Raw genomic sequence first — 27,076 nt, 5'->3', positions numbered from 1 at the left:
CTTCACTTTTTAAAAGCACTCCCATCAGCCTTTTTTTCCTTTGATTGATGGACCCTAGAAACTATTGAGGAAGAGTAAATATAAAGCACTAACTATTATATTTGGCAGTCAGTCTCTAATTTATTGGAAAAGATCATGAATTCAAGTCTCATAAATGACATTATAATGTTGAATCATCATAGCAGCACCTCCTTCAATTTTGGGTTTTCGACCAGAACCGATGAAGAAAAACTTGGATCTCATGGATTATAGAATAATTTACCAAAGGAAAAATATTATAGAATAAGCTAACCCTAGATTAGATTATTAAGATGGTTCTTCTTATGGTCTAACTTCAAGACGGTATGGCACCCAGCTTCTCTAATTGGGCTTTTTCTGTGTTAAAGGGGACACTGAGTTGCCTCAGATCAGCCGAATACCTTTTTGAGAGAAGTAATTGCCCATCGTCATGTAATAGGTTAGTTGGGCCTTTAACCACATTACAGCTTCAGAACAAATGAAGGGTGAAACTTTGATATGAAATAAGAAGAGAACCTTATGGCATCTATTTTTGTCCCATACGGGAATTATTTTATTTAAAACAATTTTGTTCAAAAGCGTCTGTTAGAAGACCATCAAAATTATTAATGAAAATACAAGTGCATATGTAACTCAAAAGTACTTTTGACTCTTTTTATTTTTTAATCGAAATTTGCCAATTTGGTGATATAAAAGCGCTTTTAATTGTTTAAAAACACTTTCAAACAACCGAGTCTTGTAGCATGGATTTGTAACTAAGTATGATATTAAAATAATTGGTTGTATAGAGAATAAATCAAGTGAGTAAAAAAGATTCAGCATCACCTCTTATTCATCTCAAATTAAACACGCCTTAAGCCCTCAAGTTAGTAGAAAAGATTCCACCGCAAACGGGAGAGTACAAGAAGAAAATAGATTCAAGTTCAAAACCAACCTTGTTTAATTAATCATCACATAATTAAGAATAGTAACATGGACGTGTGTGTGTGATAGTCAATGCGTTAATAAGATAAATTATATACACTAGAACTTGATTTGTTTATAGGTACCTCATGTGCATTACACAATTAAGACATTCTCCGATATGTAGAAAACCAAGGCCTAGTCTGTCACATCTCGGCCCGGGCCCCACTACATCCCGAGCTCGACTCCACCGTAGCACAATATTGTTCGTTTTGGGCCCTGACCACGCCCTCACAGTTTTGTTTCTAGGAACTCACACAAGAACTTCCTAGTGGGTCACCCATCATGGGATTGCTCTCGTGCGAACTCACTTAACTTTGGAGTTTCTTCCTAGTGGGTCACCCATCATGGGATTGCTCTCGTGCGAACTCACTTAATTTTGGAGTTTCGATGAAATCCGAAGCCAGTGAGCTCCCAAAAGGCCTCGTGCTAGGTAGAGATGGGAATATACATATAAGGCTTAGAGGATCCACTTCCTTGGGCAATGTGGGATCTTACAATCCACCCCCTTAAGGGCCCGACGTCCTCGTCGACACACTTCCGACCAGGGATTGATTCTGATACCAAATTGTCACATCCCGCCAAATTGTCACATCCCGGCTTCGGCCCCCACCACATCCCGGACTCGACTCCACCGTAGCACGATATTGTTCGTTTTGGGCCCTGACCACGCCCTCAAGGTTTTGTTTCTGGGAACTCACACAAGAACTTCCTAGTGGGTCACCCATCATGGGATTGCTCTCGTGCAAACTCGCTTAACTTCGGAGTTCCGATGGAACTCGAAGCCAGTGAGCTCCCAAAAGGCCTCATGCTAGGTAGAGATAAAAATATACATATAAGGCTTAAAGGATCCACTTCCCTGGGCGATGTGGGATCTTACATAGTCTATGTCAAAGAAACTATGATTTAAATATTAAAATTATTTTATGTGCCTGTCATACACATTTAAAAATTGACAAAATTAAATATAATTTATATTGAGCGGTTTTACTTTTAATTATATTGAAGTATTTTATTGTGCCGTGTTGTAGTAGTGTTAAGGTGTAAGTTAAAAAAAAGTGATTAGTAAAAATCCAACACGTATAAAGTGAAAGATTCATTATAATTTATAAATAATGGATTCCAACACACACTTTGCCCATAAATTCGTCGAGCATATCTAATCAGCTTGAATAGAATTTAAATAATTATCACAATCATTCACATTAATTTCAACAGACAGAAAAAGGGAAGCTACTGTTTCTAGAACACAAGTAAAGGTAGCTTGCTTACTCTTCTAGCAACGTATATTGGCGAATGAGAAAAGAGGCATTAGGACCATACTAAAGTAAAAAGGCATTCGGGAAGTGACTAGTCGCTTATGACGAAGTTTCACAAGAATGTTCTGAAAAGGACTTCATGTTGGGTTGAGGGATTTTAAATGAAATATAGGTTTAGGAGGATGTCTACATCTATATTATATTTAAATGAAATTTACTGAAGATGATGACCCCTAGAATTTGAAATTAGGATATATTTATGGGACATGGATCCTCTCCGGATCCAATTATCCTAATCCATCAAGTCTAATCATCCGGACCATTGAAATTTAATCCAACGCCTAAAGTTATTATAACTTTTAAAGTATGCCCAGTCTCTCCGCTTGCGTGCGTGAGGGTTTTCGAAAGTCTAGGGTTTTCTAGGGTTTGGTTATCGGCCATCAACTGGGGTTTGGGGTCAATGGTGTGTTACGGACAGGGAGAGCGGTGACTATGGAACGGGTGCTTAACCTACTCCGTAGTAGACTGAGGCTGAATGAGGGGGAAGATATTGAAGTAGAGTTTAGTGATATGGAGAATGAACGGCTGAAATTGTCGAAGTTCTTTGTGGTAGGGAGGTGCTCACGAGGAAGAAGTTTCGTCCTACTATAGTGATGGGTGTTATCAAGGAGTTATGGAAGCCTAAGGTTGCTGTTGAGGCTATGGCTATTGGGGAGGATTGTATCTTGTTTTCCTTTAATACGGAAGAGGACATGAGAATTATATTGCGTGGTCGACCGTGGTTCTTTGGTAAATCTCTACTGATGCTTGCAAAAGTGAAGGGATTAGAGGTGCCCGTGAACGTTCCACTTCACAAATAGGAGTTTTGGGTCTGAATACATGGGCTTCCCCCATCTTAATGTATGTGCGTATGGGGGAAATGCTAGGGGAGGCGATAGGTAGGGTGGTGAAGGTTGATTGTGACGCATATGGAGGTTGTGTTGGAGAGTTTCTGTGTTTACGAGTAGGGATCGATGTCACATTGCCCCTAAAACGTGGATTAAAGGTAAGGTTGGTCGACGCGAAATGTATTAGGGTGGTGGGAGTGTTGCTACAATATGAGCGTCTCCTGGATTTTTGTTTCTTGTGTGGACTAATAGACCATAAAGGGATTCATTGTCCTAGTTTTAATGAGGGTCTTATACTGTATTTTAGGACACAGTATGGAATGTGGTTGAAGGTTGGTCAACCTACATTGGGTTCGGTTAGGGGATCTCGGCCTGTTCGTTTTGGTTTAGAGGAAGGGGATATCAGAGGGTAGAGGATGTGAGATTGGTGTTTCTTTGAAGAGGAAGATATGAATTATATGGAGGTGGATGATAATGGTGAGTTCATTCGGGTAGCAGTGGAAGAGGGAGGGCTTTGTGAGATAGGGGGCACGGGGCTTCAAGTGGAGCAAGGTGGGGTTGTTAATGAAAGTGGTGAAAGGGCCTGACTGCTTGTAGGAGGTCATCTATTGTTGGGGGATATGTTGGATGCGTTTCAGCAAATTCCTGAGGGTAGGGTTCGCAGCGTTGGTGATTTGCATGGTGTTGGCCCTAGCTCAATGAGGTCTGTTACCTTGGTGCTAGGAGAGGGGTTATTAACGGGTAGTAAAATGGGTAAGGATAAGGATGCTCATGCTAGAGACGAGGTCCTTGTCGTTTATAAGAAGAGGTGCTCTAGTCCATCGGTGGGGTTTGTCGGCGAACAACCCCACCGTTCACAATGAATTAACTAACTTGGAACTGCCGGGGGTTAGGGGACTTTCGAGCAGTTCAGGCATTGCTAGAAATCATCCAGCGGCAACATCCCATTTTGGTTTTCCTTTATGAAACCAAATGCAGTGTTCATGCTATGGAGTTTAAGAAATGTGGTTTGGGATTTCAAAATGCGGTTATAGTGGCGAGTAACGGATGGTCGGGGGGTTTATGTTTGTTATGGAATGATGAGGTAGAGGTGGTGGTGAGATGTTCTTTGCCAAATCATATTGATATGGAGTGCAGGATTGAGGGCTCTTCTACGTGGTGGAGATTCACAGGTTTTTATGGCTTTCAGAATACAGCAGACTGTCATTTGTCGTGGGTGTTGTTGTCACCGTTAAGTAGGCAAAGCTCGCTTCCATGGTTATATGTCGGGGACTTCAATGAGATGTTGAGTGCGTCCAAACAACTTGGAGGGGTTGGAAAAAGAGATAGTCAGATGAATGGGTTTCGGGAGGCGGTGCATGATTATGGATTGGTGGATTTAGGTTTTATTGGCAGTGAGTACACATGGACTGATAATAGGGATGATGAGGTACGTTGTTGTCTTGACCGTGCTCTAGCTACCTAGCCGTGGATGCATTTTTTCCCTCACTCTCGAGTGTGTCACCTCAATCTTTCTAAATCAAACCATTTACCTATTATGGTGGAGATTCGAGATTCGGTGGTGGTATTTCTTGGAAATCTTGTTGGTTCCGTTTTGAGGAGATGTGGTTACAGGATGCGAGTTGTGAGAATACCATTGCGGATGCATGGAGTGTGGAGCGGTGGGGTGCACATTTGACCCGTGTATGTGATAAAATTAGAGCCACTAGGGTGGCTTTGTTAGATTGGCAGTGTAATACTTTTAGGAATACGAAGTTAGAGATTGCGAAGGTTAGAGATAAATTGGGGATTTTGTTTGATCATCCTCATTCGTCGAACCTATATGATCGGAGAGGAGTGCTAATGATCAAGTTAGATAATTTACTTGGGCATGAAGAAACCTTTTGGCGGCAGAGGGTGAGAACTCAGTGGATGAAGGAAGGAGATTGGAACACGAAGTTCTTCCATACTCGTTCTTCGAACATGAGGAGAAAGAACATAATTAAAGGTTTGTGGGGAGAAGATGGTGTGTGGTATGATCCGCCTAAGGGAATTAAGGACACGATGGTTGATAACCAAACCCTTAGGTGTATTTTAGACGGATCATACCACACACCAAAGGGTTCTAAACAATGTCTTCCAGGAGGTGTTGGGGGTATTTTAGGCGTATTTTCTGGACTCAATTTAGAACCCTTAGGCGTATTTTAGGGAATTAACATTGAGTATTTTAGGCGTATTTTCCGGACTCAAAGGGTTCTAACCAATGTCTTCCAGGAGGTGTTGGGGGCTGTTTCACAGAAAGTTACTCTGAAAATGAACGAGATGTTGACGCAACCTCATTCTACGGAGGAAATTAAGGTGGATATGTTTCAAATGCATCCATCTAAGTCTCTAGGGCCGGATGGCATGTCTCCATTCTTCTATCAGCGTTTTTGGCATATTGTTGGTCCGGAGATGGTGGACGCAGTGCGATCCTTTTTGCAAACTAGACACCTAAGTTAAGAAGTAAGCTATACTCATGTTTGTTTAGTCCCTAAGATGAATAAGCCACAAGATATGTCTCAATTACAACCCATTAGTTTGTGTAATGTTTGATACAAAATTGATGCCAAGGTGATTGCTAACAGGCTCAAATGCATGATGTCTTCGATTATCTCGCCAAATCAGAGTGCGTTTATGCCAAGAAGATTAATATTTGATAATTCGTTGGTGGAGGCAGAGATTGGGCATTATTTGCATAATAAAAGGACAAGTATAGATGGTGTTTTTGCTCTTAAGCTTGATCTTAGTAAAGCTTATGATATAGTTGAATGGTGTTTTTTGGAAGCCATGATAGAGAAGTTGGGGTTTGCTAGGGAGTGGATAAAAATTGTGATGGCATGGGTTAAATTAGTGTCATACTATTTTCTAATTAATGGGCAGCCGTGTGGTTATGTGATTCCTTCCCGAGGTCTCAGGCAAAGGGACCCTCTATCACCGTATTTGTTCCTTTTGTGTGTTGAAGGCCTTTCGACCCTTATTGCTAAAAAATAACAAGTACGGGAGTTAAGTGGTATTTAGTTGTGTAAGGGTGCACCCACGGTTCATCACTTATTGTTCCCCGACGATAGTTTCCTATTTGGGAAAGCGAATGTGGATGAATGTGCAGTGATTCAACATATTTTGGATATCTACCTTTTTAGCTTTGAGACAATTGGTGAACTTTGGGAAGAGTAGTGTCGCATTTATTGCGAATGTGTGTCAATATGATCAACAACTATTGGTAGGATTCCTCGGTGTGAAAATGGTGGAATGGCATGAGAGGTATTTAGGGTTACCGACTTATATTGGGAGGAATAAAAAACAAACCTTTTCTTTTATTAGGAGCAGGCGACGTAAAGGCTTAATCAGTGGAAGAGTAAGCTTTTGAGTATCGCGTGAAATGAGCTTCTTATCAAGGTTGTTGCTCAGACTTTTCCTTCTTATGCGATGAATTATTTTGTACTCCCAAAGGCATTTTGTGATGAGTTAAATCAACTCATGGCGCGGTTTTGGCAAGGGAATGGCTCAGAGGATCGGAAAATCCATTGGTGGTATTGGGACAAGATGTGTAAACCCAAAGCTGAAGGTGGGTTTCGGGACCTATATGCTTTCAATATAGTGGTGTTGGCTAAGCAAGGGTGGCGGGTATTCCATCAACCCATGTCATTGGTGGTGCGAGTTCTCAAGGCTCGGTTTTCCCCAATTCTTCCTTCTGGGATGCGAAAGTTATTGGATCTGCTTTGTATTGTTGGCAAAGTATTATGAAGGCGAAAAAGGTTTTGGTTGGCGGATCGAGATGGGTGGTGGGAGATGGGCAGACAGTTAAGGTGTGGTTGGACAGGTGGGTGCCTCGGCCTAGTACTTTCAAGGTTATCTCAAATGAAGGTTGAGGAACTTATTGATACTTCTACACGAGTTTGGCGTATTGATTTGTTATCGAAATTATTTAGCCCGCAGGAAGTAACTTTGGTGCTATCTATGCCTATTAGTTTTTGTGCCCTGAGGTATAGATTGGTGTGGCATTATGATGAGCGGGGTTTGTATTCAGTGAAGAGTGGGTATAGGGTAGCTCGACAATGGCTTCAATCGGTGAATAGTAGTGTGTCATACTCTACTAATGGCAATGCATATGAGAAGCTTTGGAAGGCTCATATCCCTCCCAAAGTTAAGAATTTCACCTATAGGGTATGCCATGATATACTTCCGACCAAAGTCAATCTTCGAAGGAAAGGGTGGGGGTGGAGATAGAGTGTGGGGTGTGTCAAAGGGAGGAGGAAACAGCTGCACATGTGTTGTTAACATGTCCGTTTGCTAGAGCAGTGTGGTTCATTTCTCCATTTAGCCTTCGGTCGGTCGGGACTATGCGTATACATCTTAAGGATTGGTTACTTTCGGTGTTGGAAAAGAAAGAGGTGGACTTTGAGTTGGCGTGTATGATAATATGGGGCATTTGGAAAGAAAGGAATTCATGGGTATGAAGGGGTTCCAAAGCTTTACTTATGGTCGTATGGCAGAAGGTCTCTGCGTGGCTATCGGCTTTCCAGACTACAAATTGGGAGTCTGCTAGGGTAGTTGTGCAGGCTCCTTCTCGATGGTCTCCTCCTAGTCAATTGTGGGTCAAGCTTAATACGGATGGAGCGGTGATGAGTCATACAAATATGGGGGTGTGGGAGTGGTATTGCGGGATTGAAGGGGTGGTTTTTTAGCGACTGGAGAGCACAAGTTTCTAGGGATCACTTTCATGGCGTTGTTGGAGATGTTTGCGGTATAGTTTGGTCTGTAGGTAGCTCAAGCACAAGGATTTTAGCAGGTTGTGGTCAAAAGTGATACATTGAAGGTGATTGCAGTTCTCAATGGAACTTGTGCAGATTCATCGTCGTAAGGTATGATTTCGCGGGACGTGTTGCAATTGGTGTCCACTTTCTTAGGGTTTATTTTCATTCATGCTTATAGGTTATGTAATGCGGTTGCCCATCGACTTGCTAAGTTTGCTTTGTCTAGTAGCAATAATCTAGTTTGGGTTGAGGAGCCTCCTACGCTTATTCAGGAGCTCCTTCTCCAAGACATATGTAACTCTGATTGAGTTTAGTTATCAATACAACGCCTCCAAGACATATGTAACTCTGATTGAGTTTAGTTATCAATACAATGCTTCCTTAAAAAAAAAACTTTTAAAGTAGGCTCCTGTTTGTAGCCGTTGGATCAATTTTCAATGGCTCGGATGATTTGACTTGCTTGATTAAGACAACTATATTTGGAAAGAATCCATGTCCATGTTTATGCTACCTAACTATTTTCTTTAAAGTTTTTGGATTTTTAGTGTCGGATCACAATCTATAAAATGTCATCCATTGCGTCATTTGCAGGCATAATAGTGCCAATGAAATCCATATTTTTACAATAAGTTCTAGAACCTCAAATATTAAAAACTTGAACTTCCCGGTGGATGATGTGGGTTTGCATTATCCTTGCGGATTTACAACACACTCGATTATCCGTTATCTTAATGGAAGATTCTGAGATGACTGACGAGTATACATGACGTGGTACTGTAAGCTTTAATATGTTTTATACTGATCAAAACACTATAATCACTTACTTGGAGAAGAAGACATCTTGACCTTGCAGAGAGAATACATACACGAGGACTAGAGTGAGTAAAGGCACTTCTCTGCACTCTTGCTCCTTGGTCACAAACTCAAGGGGAGTTATAGAGTTTGTGATTGTGATAGTAGTATGCATAGGTACGTCTACCTTATATAGTGCTCAATGCTTCTATAATGCAACCCACGAACAGATTAAAGAAACCCTAATAAGCCTATAACTAGCATACTAAAGTCCATATGATTAGTCACAACTATGTAAACCAATATGGAGAATGACCAAATAGCATACTATATTCTACCATTACTTAATGTTGATCATCGATGCAAAGCCCTTGAAGGCGCACTAATCTCAATACAATGTCACTATGAAATACTAATACATTAGCAATGGGATTAGGCAGGCTCCACCCAATCATATATGTCATACAAATTTAAATACAAAGATTAAGTCTTGGACCCCCACCATCACAAACACAAAAGAGTTGGTGATCAACATCAATGTCGGTCAAACTCTATCCTCCAAAGGCCCCAAACAACAAAAATGTCATTCCATACGTCATTGCCTAACGTCTCGTTTGGAGATGCAGTACTTTTGCTCGTAAATACTTTTGCTATGATGTTATGATTTAAAGTTGTTTACTTTTTTTTCGTCAAATATAGTTAGAAGTGCTTTTATTTGTCAAATAATTGCTCTAGAAGCATTGCTCAAACAAATCCTAACCATTTTGCCTACCCATCTCAATGGACCTAAAGCTTGCGGACCCGAGATCCTTGTACGGGCCGGGCGAAGCCCCACCATCTTGACCCATGAACCTCTTCCCCCCGCTTCCTCCTCTCTTCCTTTTCCACACCCTAAACCTCCAAACCCTCACCACCCCAACAAATATCAAAATCGCCACACAAACCACCCCAATCCCAATCCCCACACCCACATTTATTTTCTTCCTCCCTGCACCCTCCCGCACCTTAAAATAACCCATCTTACTCTCATCCCCAACGCCCACCAAACTCTGGATCGGGTAATCCATCAAGTAAAAAAACCCGGACCCGTTATTGTACACCGCGCCCCAACAGCTACAGTTCCTTTCACAAGTTCCTTCACATTCACCATAAGACGACATCGTTTTATACTCCATCAACTCCTTGTACGGCGGCTCCATGGCGTTCTTCCTTAAAACCCGGAAGCTTTTAATTTCCCGCCATCCGGAACCGCAGAAGTCGCCGGTTTGAACCGGAAAACACTCACCGGAATGGAACTCCGTTTGGTTATTCAAACACGAACACGAACCATTCCCGGCCCTACACAAACCGAACGAACAACATGGACTGGGAAGCTCGCACGTGGCAGCAATCGTCTGGAAATCCAAAACCCAGTTGGAACCGTCCCAGTAATACGCCTTGAGGTTTCTGTCCGCTTCCAACTGGACCTTACGGAGGCCGTTGATTAGCCTTGGAAAGGTCATGAACGCTTGGATGTCGACCGAAGTTGGGTTCCCGGTTTGGTACATTCCGATGAACCCGTTCGAATCAACACGGGCGTAAATAGGTCATTTTCCTTCAATGACTTTGGCATTGGCTTCCATGGCTTTGCGTTTCCAGTACATTTGGTCTGCGTTTGAACCCGGTTTGAACTTGGCGAACAGACCCATGAAATTGTTCCCCAATCGCATTGAGTATAGGCCGTTCGATGAGACAAGCTTCATGGTCGATGTGAAATTCTGATTCTCGACGAAGGTATTTGTTGGAAAGGCAAAACTCTGTCATAGAACGGTGTCCTGAGTCATTTGGATTTGGACGTTAGAGGTGTCGAGGACTGCAACCCGATCGTCGATTTTAGAGTGAGTTGACCAGAATACCTTCGACTGGGGATCTGAGAGGACTAGGCTACCGTTGAAGAGGAGGGTTGTGCGGTCGGACCAGCGGGCGAGTTGGGCCGGGTTGGCGAGCCAAAGCGGGTCGGAGGATGGCACGTGGAGGAGGGCCAGAGCGAGTTGGGTTTTGTTGACTCGGAGGAAACCCAGTGAAAAGTTGCCGGTTGGGTCGGTAAGCAGAGGTTGGAAGGTTTGGATTGAAGGGTCCGGAGTGGCTTTGAAGCCTCTGGGAAGCTCCGCTTGGGCAGCGGCGGCGCAAGGTTGTGATGTGAGTAATACAATGAGTGAGAAATAGAAGCTGAGGTGAACTTAGGCGAGTCACTAAGTTGGTGAACGTTTCCATAGTGGAAATGAATATCACAGAGAGAGAGAGATACGACTACGGAACAAAAGCAGCCATGGGAGGGAAACAAAAGGGCAGTAGCAGCTCATATATAACAATATTTTTCAGTTGCAAAACTCAAATATTATTATAACATAGCATGACTGTTTGCAACTTGCAACATTGTTTACAATTGCAAATCTTCGACACCAATTCTGCTCTGATTCTTATAGTTTGTTTGTTTGAAGTGCTGAGTTACTGTGCGAAGGGTTTCCATACTTTTAAAACAACCATTGCATTAGTTTTGAATGTAAAGGTCAACTCTTTCTACTATACATCCATTTTTAAGCAGTTCAGATTCACCGGTTAAATATTATGAAAAATATACATTACATATTCAACTGTTAAATTTAACAATGTATATCATAATTTATACATTCATGTAATTAGTTTTGAATGTAAGTCATCAATTTTTTCTACTATACATCTATTTTTAAGTGACTCAAATTCACCTCTTACATATTGTGAAAAAATATACATCACATATTCAACCGTTAAATTTAACAATGTGTATTATACAGTAATGTACCTTAAATATTTTTGGTTAAAGTCCCCTTATACATGCAAGATAGAGGCTTATAGTTTTATTTAGGGGTGTTTTATGGAAGGATGGGAAACAAGATTTCCAATTTCAGTTTCAAAATTTCGAAATTGGATTGGATGGGATTGGATTTGATCACAATTTTTAAATTCAAAATTTTAGGCATATTTGAAAACTTCAGAAGCGGAGTAATCTCTAAAATTTCGGAACATATATTTGGAATTTCATATTTTCAATTTTTTTTTTAAATATTCTATAACTTTTTCGTGCATACAATTTTTTATTTTATTTTTTTAATTTGGCCAGGTATAAGTTTAATTAATGTTGTGCTATAGTAGTACCAATGTTCTAAAAGACGCTAGGCACCAGTCGAGCAACGGGTTGTGGCCTAAACGGATTTAACTGAATCTATTATATTTCATGTAATAAGTGTCTGTTTATACTAAAAATATATATAATTTCATCATAAACTACAAAATAAATTACATATAAATTATGTAGTATTAGAACACAATGAAAACACGGAGAACAAGTATATAATGTGTGTTCTTTTAAGTATTCAACAAGTCTCTTACAATTTAATAAAAAAAATAAAATGCAAAATGAAAGTTATCAATCTCCTGCTTGAGTGAGATGCAACCTAGGCGGTCTAGGCAGGCGCCTCAGCAGGTCTAGGTGCTCTTTTTTTAATTTCAAACGCCTAGGCATTAATTGGGGCGGTGGCCAACAGCCTAGCTCCTAGACGGGGATTTTAAGAATACTAACTAGTACACCTATTTTTGTAATATATAAGTGTATATTCAATTGGGAATTGTTATTAGCACTTAAAAATCTCATTCGGCACTCCAAACTTTCTATAATTAGAAAGAAAAAAATACACTTCTGAGGAGTGTAGAATGAGACTTTTGTAATGCTAATAATAGTTGCCATTCAATATAAAAACAGTGACCAAAGTATATATAAAACTAACAATAAAACACAAAAATTGATTACAAAATATATAATTTGAGTAATTAAGTACAAAAAATCAGAAATTTTTGAATGTTTTTTTATTGCAAGCAATTTTTTTTTTAACAAACGATATTATCTACACTTAGGGGGAGGAGGTAGGTTTAGCCCCACAATGGGCTAGCAATAATGTGGTTCAAGTTCGCCTTTAGTGAGAATCGAATCTAAGATCTCTCACTTACAAGCGAAGAAGAATACCACTAGACCGTAGTATTAAGTGGCTATTGCAAGCAATATTTACACTAAGGCAAAGGAGAAAATTTAAACTTGAAACACATTGCATTAAAAAGGAATGCCTTGTTCATCAAACTAATCTACCATGTGACGACCCATCTCGAATTATTATATATTTTTCTCCCCAAGTGTGTAAAAGGACGGTAATGCCCTCGTGGTTTAGTGACGTGGATGTACATATGTAGTTTTAAATTATTATTTCTACCATTGTAATTAAATCGTACTCAACGTCACGAGCGCGTTGAGGTGAGTTAGGGTCGAATCGGTTTTCTAACGGAAAAGTTACGACAATTAAAGATCGAGATTGGGTAGAAATATGTTTTTGGGTTGGCTATACGTTACCCACCAATCACCTTAGCTCCTATAACTTCTAGCCTAATCAAATTTGGTTATTATTTCTTTTGGACCAACTAATATTTTCTCTCTTTTTCTGGCCAATCCATGATCAAACACATACACACACTTGCACACTTTCATCCTCTCCTCCTTTCTTGATCCTTCTTTGTCCGTACACCCCAAACCTCACACACACACACACACACCTACCTTCATCAAAACACCTCATATCGAGAATAAACTTGTCACCATCTTGTTCCTTGTGACCTCACGAGTCTAACCGTACCCTTAGTTCGAAGAACGGATCACGGGAACTTGAGAAACTATAACCTCCGGCTAGGTGAAGTTTGCTCCGTCACGATCCCGACGTGATTTTAAGGTTTTAAGGCTTAGCAAGGTACCCACTCGACTTCCCTAGCATTTTAGATTAGTTTTGAAGAAGTTTAGAATTCGGAATAAGCACGATCGTGGGATTGTAGAGTTGGGCGATTTTTCGAAGAATTATCCCGACCGTTTTGCATTGGTTTTAAGACCTCAAATAGGTATGGTTGTGTTCTATTCTTCAAGAGCTTCAAATCCATTTAAAATTCATGAATTTTGGTTGAGAAATGAAGTAGTTATAAGCTTTAGAAAATTTTCCAGAAACCAACGACACAGACGGCGGCCAGTGGCAGTTTCCAGCGAGTCATCGGAGAAGGAAAGGGAATATTCTGTTAATTTTAACGGAATATTCTAACGGCGTCAGGTAACTTTAACAAAATATGCTATGATTTAACGGAATATTCCCTAATTCCGTTAGGGATTCCGTCAGTGTGCCAGGCACGTGTGACGTCCAAATTTTTTTCTAAAAATATGGGGGTGTTCGTGCTGTTAAGTAGATCACGTTGGTATATTCAAACACCCCATTTGAGCAACGTATGGGAAGTTATTCCTAAGGTTTTTGTATGTGCTTTAAAATTAATGTAAAATTAGTTATTTCGTATATAGGTGAGACGTACCTTGAGGACGAGTATGGTCAGGCAAGACTTGGGGGCTACGATCTTGCTACTTACCAGTGAGTGGGCTTTTGTTTTCTATATATGTATATATGCTTACGATTCCCATAAATTGTTTTAAATGCCATGTCATGTGTGCATTATGTGTTAGTATTGAATTAGTATAGCTATGCATAGTATTGGATGAGGCTGCAGAAGCTCAGGTAAGCTTCAGGTGAGTACATCATGATGGTATTAGTTGCGTTGTGTATGGTTACAAGTGGTTATAGTATGAGCTCACTATCTTGCACCCCAGTGTTAGTGCTCCCGCCCGTGGCTAGGGCATAGTCCTTCACTTGATGTTCACCTCCCACACCGCACGCTCACCTTGGATCCAAGTTTGGTGCACAACCCTGTCGTACAGATCACAATAGGTGGTTCTGACTTGTAGGTGACCTGTAATTATTCGTACAACCTTAACGTAATTGTAACACTTAAGCGTACTTATTTTTACACCCAACCTTGTCGTACTGACCATAATAGGTGGTTCCAACTCGTGTGCAGACATACTTGATGAGCTATAGATTTAGCCATACAAGTCACATTAGGCGACTCCAGCTGGCATACTATTTTACATTGATTAGTATCACCTGGCTTACACATTTAATGGTTGAATATCTTGACATGGTCTTTGTTTTGCATTATCTTTATGTACTTACGTGTTATTATTTTCTGGGAAATTATACGGCTTTTACAGTAAGGGGTTAGTATTTTCATAAAGACAGCTATGTTTTCAAAAGCTTTGTTTTTGCCCACTCACGTTTTCTGTTTTGCGCCCTTCCAGGTTCTAGGTAGCTTATCATCTTTGGTGGCGAGGATTCTCCTGGCGGTTCTGACATCTTCATAAATAAGTAGGGATCTTCTCCTTGTTTGTATAATTAGTACTTAGTTGGTTCGAATGCACTTTTGTTTACCTATGCTCTGATATTTGTGTAAATTATACTTGGTCACTTTCACACACTTATAATATCTCTAGTGGAATAAGTTTAGTCTTAGGGTTTTTATTTACTTGCATTTTCTTTTAACTATCACTTCTGTTTCGCTCTTGGCTACGTCACCCTCACGTGACGGCCAACATGTCTCGACTTCAGTCGGGATGTGTCATACCATTTGTCTTTAGTATTAATTTCTTGTATTAAGAAAAATTTCACAACACTATATATAAAGTGTAGATTTTTCTTTCATCATTTTTAATGCATTTCTTTATACATACGTACCTTAATAGTGGGCAACAATTAGCATGTTAATAATTAGTCAACTAATTTGGTGTTACTATTTTTTTTGTTTTTTGTTTTTGGCAGATTTGGTGTTGATTATTGAGAACGACATATTGTTTTTCTTTGTTTGTTCTTTGCTATTCCGATACAACTGTTTTATGACTTGTGAGGGAGTTGGAGATAACCATTTTCAAAGTAGGAGAGAGTTGGCATCTATAAGAAAAGTGTTGAAGTTCTAAAAATGTTTTCTGAGGTTGGCTACTTTCTATCGGCAGCACTTTGAATAAGCTATACATACGCATATGAAGGTAGCCTATATATATGCGTGCCATCCTCATCCAATGCCAACATCATTAAATTGAATCAAACCAATGATGAACGAACTTATTTGTTTGTGCAAATTTTTATCGGGATTGAATTGACGAGAACCTGCAATACAAAATCAAAGAGACTAAGGGAGTTATGACTAAACAAAGTAACACCGGTGTGGTGTTTGTCACAGAGCCTTTGATACTTAAGTGAGGAGAGAATTTTAGGTTTGTATAAGTGTAGCTAGAGATAAATTAACCTAAAAAAGGGATAGAGGCTTGGCTATTTATAGGCAAACAAGGAGTAAACCCTAGCGTTCAGGTTCGTTGAATCTTGGAGTAGATGGTAGCTTGTCTACAACACCAATGCGGAAGCATTCTGCAAGGTTATTGCAAATGATGCTCCCCCAAACGTCTCGATTATGCTTCAAACGTTCTCAATAAGTGCAGGGACTGATAAGCGGATCGATAGTATATCAAGGTCGTCCGCGTTAAGGCCGTTTGGCGGCAAGATGGGCCTTGAGGACTAATGAATGTGGACTTCTTGGGTGCTCTGCGGAATAGAGGCTTGTAAGCCCATTGAGGTATGGATAATGTCTGCATGGTATGTCAATGACAGAACCGTCATATTAAGTTGATAACTCACATGTCATGCTCTAACAAGTGAAAATACTTTATGTCCCAACATTATTCATGTGAGATCTTTCTAAAAAATCAAATCAACCACCCCTTTTACATTTATTTCATTTTAACTTTTTTTTTTTTATTTCGCTTGTAAGGATACTTCGGAAAATTTTCAGTGAGGAGATGCTTTCTCACGTAAGCTGGGTGACAAGTTCTATTGAGTTGGGGCACTCGCCGCCAAAGTTTTAGTTTTTTTTTAAGACATTGATTGACAAGTTCTATCGGGTATAAGCTTTAAAGACAAATGATGTCAAGAATTGGATTCTTTTCCATTATAACCAATAAAGAAAGACCCATATAAATGTGTGTGTAACTATGTATAAATAGGATTTAGGTTCTTGAATGCTCAATGTCGAAATTGTAGTGCTCCGGAGTATTATATACGTCAGGATTTTTTATCGTTAGTTTTAATTTTTATATCCTTAACAAAAAATTTAACAGTTAAAACCATTAAAACTATAAAATACTCCGGAGTATACCAAAAAATCTCAATTCAATGTTTCCTGCAAGATGTCAATGAATTTGATTCATCCAGAAGAAGGTGCACATATTGAAATTAAAGATACCATCATCAGGTGGGCGCTAGGTTTGACATTTACAATAATGCATTGAATCAAGGGTTGACTTCTATCCAAAATGAAATGGGAAGAACTCAACCTCCATTCAAGAATTTTCAATATTACCATTAATATATGGTTGCATGTTGTTTGACCTAATTGCAGAATACATTTAATTACATAAACATATACATATATATAATATATACACATATAATTTATGAATATATATATGTATGTATATTGATTCAACGAATCAAAAGATACACTAACCCTACCATGCATATCTCTTCAATTCAAAGCCATTTGATATGTCTGTATCATTCTTTCTCTCTTCCAAGATTTCGGTCACTCTTTTGACCTTTCACCCTACATATATATATTTACGCCATTTTTCTCCTCTCTGCTCCTCTGCTTTGATCTTCTATTCTTTCTTAAGGTCTTGAACGATGACCATGGCACGTCTCAGCCGTTTCTTCAAAGAACAAGGCCTTGCTTTTCTCCAAGAGTAGAGAGCTTGCGAACTAGATCTTGACTTTTGCCTATATACCTAATTGATTATCTAAGTCCGGCTCACCGCACGTGCACACATGGTGGTGATGGCCTCACGTTTCTTCATTGAGGAATGTGCAACTCTCTTATTTGGACTTTTATTTAGAGTAATGCAAGAGAGACTAACTTTGTAGACTAAATTTTGTAAACTTTTTTTTTTTCTTTTTTTGGGAAAACCTCTACGGTATGAGGGCAATTTTATTGATAACGAAAAAACAAATTACACCTAGTCAGGGGGGACATAAACCTTACCCCTCAAAAAACAGAGATAACAAAAAGGAATACACTAGAAAGAAGGGGGGCATAAACCTTACCCTTCTAGAAACAAAATGAGAATGATACAAAGAAAAGAGGGGGGGGCATGAAACCTAACCCCTCTAGAACCAAACATGAAGGTCTAAACCTGCAAAACAAGTCAAACAACACCATAAAGTTAGGAGAAAAAAAAAAAGAAAAAGTGAGACAAACCTAGATGCCAACATGCACATTAATTTGAGAAGCGATAACCAGGCAAGCCAACATAGTTAGAAAATAGAGCAACACGAACCGCCATTAGAGGAGAATCATGCCATGTTAAAGATGGAGAAGACAAGCCCATGTAAGCAAAATTGTCCGTAACAAGATTTCCTTCGCGATATATGTGAGATGCGTAGAAAGTCATTTTCCGAATGCGATCCAAACAAATAGACCATTGCGTATGAAGAGGCCAAAGATGATCAAAATCAGACGATTGAAGAGCATAAATAACACTAGAACTATCACTTTCCAACCAAAGACAATGCCAACCCCGCTGATAAGCAAACTCAATACCAATAATAATTGCTGATAACTCTGCAAAAAAAGAGTTGCAATGACCAATCCGTTGACAGAAACCTCCAAGAAAACGACCATGACAATTCTTGAAAACTCCTCCACATGCAGCAGGACCGGGATTTCCTTTAGACAAACCATCTGTATTAAGCTTAACCCAAGGAAACCAAGGAGGAGACCAAAGGACATGAAGAATAGTAGGTGCCTTGCGAAGGATAGGTTGGATCCCCAAAAAAGAAATGATCCAAGTGTCAAAACCCTGAGAATAACCAGGAATAAACTTCCTACTATGAACAATCACCGAATTGATAGACATGCAAAGGCGATGAAAATAGATTGGACGACCCTAAAAAATAAATTTATTTCGAGCCTTCCAAATAGCTGAAATAGAAAGACCCACAAAAATCCATAGATTGTGAAATTGTTTGGAAAATGGCTTACGAACATATATATCCCAAAAAGCAACCAAAGAATCTAGAAGAGGTAAAGATATACCAAATTAACATGCTAACTAAAGAGTCAAGTAAAATTAGTTAGATGTTTGTTAAAATGTTTGTTATGTTTCTTATGTAAATAGATAGATTAGACAAGGATATAATTGTAATTGCAAGAGCAGTGTACTGTCTATATATACATTGCTGCATCACTGTAACATTATTACATTGAATCAATAAATGAGAGATATTTAGAAACTGTGGATCTTGGTTTTCTACATGGTAGCATCGCCAAACTGCCTCACGGCCTCTTCGATCCTACAATTTTCTTCTTCAATCTTCCACTCCTCTCTGATCGTCTTCTCCGACGTGATTGTTTGAGTTGCTGTTATACTCCGATTCAGATTCTTGATTTCTTTTTCTTGAATCTTGATGGCATCTCCCTCTGCTTCTTCTTCTCCAATTGAGTCGGTGCCTCCTTCAAACCCTAATTCCTCTTCCCCAAATCTCAATACCTCTCAGATGTATAATTCTCTCACGATTCAGAACATTGGCAGTATGGTTCCGATCAAGCTCCGACGATCCAATTATCTGCCGTGGCGAGCCTTGTTTGCTCCGATTCTTCGTCGCTACAAGCTTCTAGGGATTGTTGATGGCACTGAGCCCTGTCCATCTCCCTTTCATCCAGATCGCTCCCTCAATCCACAATTTGAGCAATGGTATGAGAAAGATCATAATCTGTTTATCTGGTTCAAATCGATGTTCTCTGAGGAAATCATTCCATTCACAGTCGGTGTTTCCTCCGCTCGTGATCTCTGGCTCAAACTTGAGCAGCGTTTTAGTGGTGTCTCGGATGCACACATTCATCAATTGCATTCGAAGCTTCAAAATATTCAGAAAGGCTCTCAATCCATGGCTGACTATCTTCAACAAATCAATGAGATCTTCGATTCTCTCACTGCAGTTGGTGCATCTGTCACCGATCGTGATCTCATTGCCGCGACTCTTGCAGGTCTCACTGATGATTTTGAATCCTTCACTGATTCTATCTTACTTTGCCTTTCTTCTACCTCGTTGGATGAATTACATGGCATGTTGCTCACCAATGAGTTATCAATGGAGTGTCGCAAGAAATCCTCATCTTCTGAGCCTTTTCATGCATTCTCTGTGCAAAGCCAAGCGCTTCTCCTTCCTACACCACCACAAGCTCTTGTTGCTCAAAATCCTGGAGCATTACCACTTCAGAATTCCTTTCGGTATAATTCTAACAGAGGCTACACTCGTGGTTCTAACCTAGGCTTTAATCGTGGTTCTAATCGCAGCTACAATCGTGGTTCCAATCGTGGTAATTTCAACTCTGGTTTCACTCGAGGATCTTATAACTCTGGATTCAATCGTCATGCTTCTTCTTCAGGTCACAAAATTCCTTGTCAAATTTGTGGCTCTACTAGTCATGAAGCTCTTGATTGCTTCGACAGAATGAATCCAGAAATCTCAAGCAAGTTTCCTCCAGCTAAACTTGCTGCCATGTGTGCTCATTATACTGCAAAGTCCTCCAATTCTTGGCTCATAGACTTGGGTGCTACCTCTCACATTACGAATGATATATCAAACATCCAATCTCCTACTCCCTACCATGGTGAAGACAAGGTATACATCGGAGATGGTAGAGGTCTGTCTATAGATCATATTGGCACATCTATTTTGCATACTCCTGCTCACTCTTTTAAACTGCAAAATGTTCTTCATGTGCTTCAAATGAAACATAGTCTCCTCTCTGCTTATTAATTTATTAAAGATAATGATTGTTCTTTGACTCTTAATATTCATGGATCCTCTGTCAAGGATCGTTTTACGGGGAGGACGCTTTTGCGGGGCCAAGTTAAAGATGGATTCTTTCCGCTTCATAGTTCACCTGCTCTCTCCAACGTCTCTCCTTCTCCTACTGCACTTGTAAGTACTTCTGCTAATGTTTGCATATGGCACAACAGACTTGGTTATCCATCTTCTGCTATTTTTCGTAAAGTTTTGTCTACCAATAAAGTTGTTGTCCAAGGCAAATCCTCTCTGGCCTTCTACTGTAAAGACTGTGCTTTAGCAAAGAATCACAAGCTTCCTTTTGGTACTCCTCAATCTGTATCTACTAAACGGCTAGAACTGTTGCACTGTGATGTCTGGGGGCCATCTCTTGTTGTACCAGTGAGTGGTTATAGATATTACTTGCTTATTGTTGATGATTACAGCAAGTATAACTGGTATTTTCCTTTAAAGTCCAAGTCCTCTGTATTTTCAACTTTTGGGGAATACAAGTCCTATGTAGAGAACGTTATTGGTAATAAAATAAAGGTTGTTCGCTCTGATTTAGGGGGTGAGTTTACTAGTCATCAATTTCAGAATTATCTTAAATTTCATGGCATTTTACAACAGTTTAGTTGTCCTCATACTCCTGAGCAAAATGGATGTGTTGAACGGAAATATCGTCATTTGGTTGAAACTGCTCGTACACTCTTAGTGTAATCTCAAGTGCCTCATATGTTTTGGGTTGAAGCCTTTTCAACTGCTACTTATCTGATCAATCGACTTCCCCTTGGTGGTGTACTGCAATCCCCTTAGGAACTCCTCTTTGGCACTTCTCCAGATTATTCTCGCCTCAGAATTTTTGGTTGTTGTTGTTATCCATGGCTCAAACCCTATACTACATCCAAGTTGGCCAGCAAAAGTGCATCATGTGTTTTCGTTGGGTATAGTCTTCAACACAAGGGGTATCGTTGTCTTGATCCAGTTACACAACGAGTCTATATCTCTCGGCACGTAATATTTGATGAGACTAATTTTCCATTTCAGAGTATATCATATGCCTTTCCTGTTGCATTTAATGTTCTTCCTAATACTTCTCAAGTGAATTCGTCTGTCAATCTGCAATTCATAATACCTGCTGCTCAATCTGGTAATTTTACAGTACCTCAGGTGAATCTTCCAGTACCTGTTGATGTTCCAGTACCTCAAGTGAATCCTCCAGTAACTGTTGACGTTCCAGTACCTCAAGAGGATCTTCCAGTACCTCATGAGCCTTCTTCAGTTACTAATACACATTCTATGATCACTAGGTCTAAAGCTGGCATCTCTAAACCCAAAGCCTACTCAGCCACCAAACACCCTTTACCAGATACGGTTGATATTACCCCCACTACTTATCTTCAGGCTTCAAAACATACCCATTGGAGGTCTGCTATGCAGGATGAATTCAATGCCCTGCAGTCAACCGACACTTGGTCTCTTGTTCTTTTTACCTCCCAACAAAATATTGTTGGATGTAAGTGGGTGTTTCGAGTTAAGAAACATCCAAATGGCATTATAGATCGATACAAAGCTCGACTTGTGGCCAAAGGATTTCATCAACAAGCTGGTTTGGATTACAGGGAAACATTCAATCCTATTGCAAAATCCGTCACCATTCGAATTCTTCTATCTTTTGCAGTCCAATAGGACTGGTTTCTAAATCAATTGGATATCAGTAATGCTTTTCTACACGGTGACCTTCAAGAAGATGTCTACATGCAGTAACCTCCTGGCTTTAGTGATCCAAATTATCCTAATCATGTCTGCAAGCTTCACAAATCCTTGTATGGATTGAAACAAGCCCCTCGGGCCTGGTTTGACAAATTATTTGCAATCCTTAAGTTCTTGGGATTCCATCAATCTCAATCTGATGCTTCTTTATTTGTGCTCCAAGAATCTGTTCCTGTTATTGTCTTGGTGTATGTCGATGACATACTTGTCACAAGTCCGAATCCTGCAGCTTGTCAAAGTTTCATTCAGAAACTAAGTACTGTTTTCCCTGTGAAGGATTTGGGCCCCATGCATTATTTTTTGGGTCTTGAGGTTCAGAGATCTGCTACTGATCTTTTCTTACATCAAAGCAAGTATATTTTTTACTTACTTCACAAGACCCGCATGGATGGTGCTAAACCATGCCTCACTCCTCTTGGATCTATCAAACTCGATCACACCGGTCCATTGTTACCTGATCCAACAGAATATAGATCTATTGTAGGTGCATTGCAATACTTAACTTGGACACGACCTGATTTATCTTTTGTTGTAAATCAAGTCTGTCAATTTATGCATGCTCCCCGAGAACCACATCTTCAAGCAACCAAACGTATTCTCTGATTCCTCAAAGCCACAGTGAGTCATGGTTTGTGGTTCAAGAAAGGTATTGTTCATCTTACTGCCTATTCTGATGCTGATTGGGCTGACTGTCCATTTGATCGCCGATCTACTAGTGGCTATTGCATATTTCTGGGATCCAATCTTATTAGCTGGAGTGCTAAGAAGCAACCCACGGTTGCTCGTTCATCAACTGAAGCAGAATACAGATCGTTAGCGCACACAGCCGCTGAAATCACATGGATTTGCAAAGTGTTCAAAGATCTCGTCCTTCATCTTCCTCAAGTCCCTTCTCTCTGGTGTGACAATTTGTCTGCCATATCCCTTGCATCCAATCCAGTCTTTCATGCTCGAACCAAGCATATTGAACTTGATTATCATTATATCCGAGAGTTGGTCCTTGCTAATCTTCTCAAAGTCCAATATGTGTGTTCTCAAGATCAGTTAGCTAATATTCATACCAAATCTCTGTCTAAATCTAGATTTCTGTATTTGCAATCCAAGCTTGCTCTTGGACCTTTCGATGCCTCCAAGTTCAGCTTGAGGGGGTGTAAAGAGTCAAGTAAAATTAGTTAGATGTTTGTTAAAATGTTTGTTATGTTTCTTATGTAAATAGATAGATTAGACAAGGATATAATTGTAATTGCAAGAGCAGTGTACTGTCTATATATACACTGTTGCATCATTGTAACATTATTACATTGAATCAATAAATGAGAGATATTTAGAAACTGTGGATCTTGGTTTTCTACACTAACCACCTCCAAAGTTGCCTAGATATCCGACATCCAAAGAAAAGATGAGCAGTAGATTCTTCAGAATTACGACATAAACAATAAATGGATGCCAAATAAATACCACGTCGTTGTAGCGCATCTTCTGTAGGAAGTTTATCATGAAAAAGCCTCCAAGCCAAATGACGTGGAAGTTAATGATTGAATTATTACTTAAACATTGATAAATGTGATCATTTCCTATTAGTGACAATGTGACACATCATTTAGTTTGTAAATTTAGTCTCCTTAGTATCTTGTCGTGTATTCTCGCTTGATACTTGAAACGGTCTACTTTCTATATCACCCTTTAAAGACCACTGTTGTAAAAAAATAATGATAATAAATAATTAAAAATTAAAAATGAAAAAAAAAACTATCTAAATCAAAACTTGTTGAGTCATATAATGGTTATCCAATAAATGGACGAAATAAGTTTCTGACTTATACACTAAAATTTTGATAATGTTAACCGAATAGTTAAATAATTTCTGATTTGGTGGATTTTTTGCAAAGTTGACTTTGAAAGGTGATCTAGAAAGTAGACGATTCCAATCATCGAGAAAGACTTGCATAATGAGATGAAGAACTGAGAAGGTACAAATGAGAATGCTGCTAGCATCTCCTTTATTAATTGTTGCAGTATGGATACTCAAAAGAATGGTTAGTATCATGTTAACTTTAACAATTGATTCAGGCTTTAGCACTTTTGTGTATTTGTATGTATAAAAATTAAATTAATGGACAAACTAAAACTCGATGAAAGATGAAAATACATAATAGCACGATTTACATCCGTAATTTGACATGCATTATTAGATATTAGCATGCCTCGATTAGAGAAACCATGAGTACAATGAATATGCTAAAGGGAAAACCGAGTCAGATTTTATTCTGCATGCGTAAGATTTTTTGGTAAGAAGAAGACAAGAACATTGACGGTTTAGAGTTTTAAACTATATTTCATCTGACTAATAAATCATGATATTTAGCAGTTTCTGTGAAGCAGCTGTTGGTATTATCCATGTATGTCGGCAAGGCAAACAGCTGCTGCACTGAAGGTATTTGCACACTTGCGCAGCATCTGAACACTGCCCTGTCGAGAAAGAGATAGCTCAGTCGATCGAGCTCAGTTAGATTAAATAATCGATCATATTATATGAACAGTACACACTTTCACCTAATATTACTTATCTATTTGTTACAAAACCAGCAGACATACATCAACACACACACACATACATACATACATACATACATACATACATACATACACATATATATATATATATATATTACTAATCTATTTGTTACAAAACATTCACGGGTTCTACAAATACATAAAAAATTTCACAAAACCGTGAATGTTTTTTTTTATCAAACCAGCAGACACACATAGATACATACATATATATATACATACATACATATATATATATATATGTATCAACTTGGATCCGCATGCATATAGCTGGCATGGTCACGGTTTTTCTGTGTTCCTTCAATTCTGTGTCTCAATTCGGACTCAATCGATCTGTATTTTATTCTTAAAGGGAGAAGCTTCTAGATATACACCGGGTCAGTTTTATTGGATTTAAGTCGGTTTCAAAACAAACATTTAAGTAAATAGGTCACTTAAATTTAACCTGTTAAGTGAACAAATCACTTCATTAACATGTTAAACTAATTGATCACCCTTTTCACGTGTTAAGTTAGCAAATCACTCAAATTCAACTTGTTAGCAACTGATTCTATAACTCATGAATTGCAATCCAGAATCAAGAATGGAATTTTTCAGAAGAAAAAAACCAATTCATTTCCACAAATGCAGACAAAAACATCGCATGCAACCAATTCATAATTAAAAACATTGAATTCTGAAAACAAAACATTCCTTGCGTGTAAAGAATCATTTCCTTAACTTGTGCGACAAAATGTCGACCATCCAAAGCCAAGAACTGTACCAAACTTTAGACAAATAAAAGTCCAAGATGAAATATAATTTGATTAAAGAACAGAAAACTACAAGATGATCGAGATTTTGAGCTCCTTGAATTTTTTTTTTTTTTTCAGTTTCCTAAAGAGATTTCTTCATTCGCCAGACAAAATGCAAATTGTATTGGGCCTTTTATAATTAAATATCCGTAGGGCCCAAAACAGATACAAATTTTTTTTTTAAAAAAACAAAAATTGAATGTTGAGAGTGGGATTTGAACCCACGCCCTTTCGGACCAGAACCTTAATCTGGCGCCTTAGACCAACTCGGCCATCTCAACTTTGTTGTCAATTGTCGAAAACATACTGAAATATTTTAAATTATTTTTTCTTAGGCAAATTACATCCCAATAAAAAACGGTGGCTATATTTCATTTACAATGCCAAAGTTCTATTCAGTGTTATGGCCTGTTTTACTGAAGGGAGAGAGTGGCAGAGGGGGATGAAGAAGTGTTTGAGGAATTCGCGTTATTTTTTATGTTTAGTGTTTTTATTTATAGTATAATGGATATGATGCCTTGTCTTACAAGTAATACAATCATAAAGGAATATGACATTCTAGTATCCTACTTATGTTTTACTAGTGATTTGCACAATCACACGTGTTAAAATTAATATCACAACGTATACAGGCTATTTTTTTCTTAAATTTGGAAATAAAAGCTCTCCGGACTCTAATATTGTAAGTAGACCTCATCGAATATCGAAGCACCTCTTTGTACCAATTCAATGAACTGTAAAAGGTCTAGAAAAGTGATCATATCAAGACAGATTATTGTCTGGATTTTTCAAAATTATGTCACGTTACAAAGTTATAAAGATACAGACTAACAGTTCCAGCATTAGTTTTTGTTTTTTAGTTTTGATCTGAACATCTTAATTTTTGGTAAGCATCTAGAAAATGTTGAGTAGTCAATCTTCCATATAACTCGAATTGGTCTGTGTTAGGGATGATATCTTAAAAGTTGTATGTACTACATAATTTTACAGTAGAAATATTGTAAACTCTTTGTTTAATTAGAAGTAATATTCTACATTAATCTACGTTAAGGGTAAAAAGAAGATTTGAAGCCAACACGTGATGGCTTAAAGAGGAATGCCCTAACTACTAAGATTATCAAATAGTTAGAGGGCATGTATGAAAGTTAACTCCAACCTTCGTAACACTCGAATTATCTATAAAATTCATCTGAATTGAGAGAACTAACTAACCCTATTGCCCCTTAGTGCGTCCGCCTCTACAAATACAAATAGTATGTGACTATGTGGTGGATGAACTGAAACACAACACAAAAGTATTAATTAATAAACATGTTGGATTAGCATCACGTCATTTGACAAGATTAAAAAAAACATATCCACAGTAAGAATATGCTTAAAAGGCAGTAGCCACAGTAGGATGACAAAGACAAAGCTAGCTAATTAATTGGGGATGAT

General features: G+C 38.8%; 1 protein-coding gene and 1 non-coding gene across 2 annotated transcripts; both read right to left on the bottom strand.

Moving 5' to 3' along the window:
* Nucleotides 1–9,388: 9,388 nt before the first annotated feature.
* On the bottom strand, nucleotides 9,389–18,118 carry LOC103449448 (PAN domain-containing protein At5g03700). The gene is given in 2 exon segments (XM_070809845.1): nucleotides 9,389–10,912; nucleotides 17,965–18,118. Coding segments are annotated over 2 exon segments (1,617 nt in total). The 3' UTR covers nucleotides 9,389–9,449.
* A 7,721-nt stretch (nucleotides 18,119–25,839) lies between these two features.
* On the bottom strand, nucleotides 25,840–25,920 carry TRNAL-AAG (transfer RNA leucine (anticodon AAG)). Its single transcript has one exon. It is a non-coding gene; the product is annotated as a tRNA-Leu (tRNA).
* Nucleotides 25,921–27,076: the final 1,156 nt, after the last annotated feature.

The sequence above is a fragment of the Malus domestica genome, chromosome 12, assembly GCF_042453785.1.
Source record: "Malus domestica chromosome 12, GDT2T_hap1".
NCBI lineage: Eukaryota > Viridiplantae > Streptophyta > Magnoliopsida > Rosales > Rosaceae > Malus > Malus domestica.
This window is presented reverse-complemented; position numbering and strand designations above follow the sequence as displayed.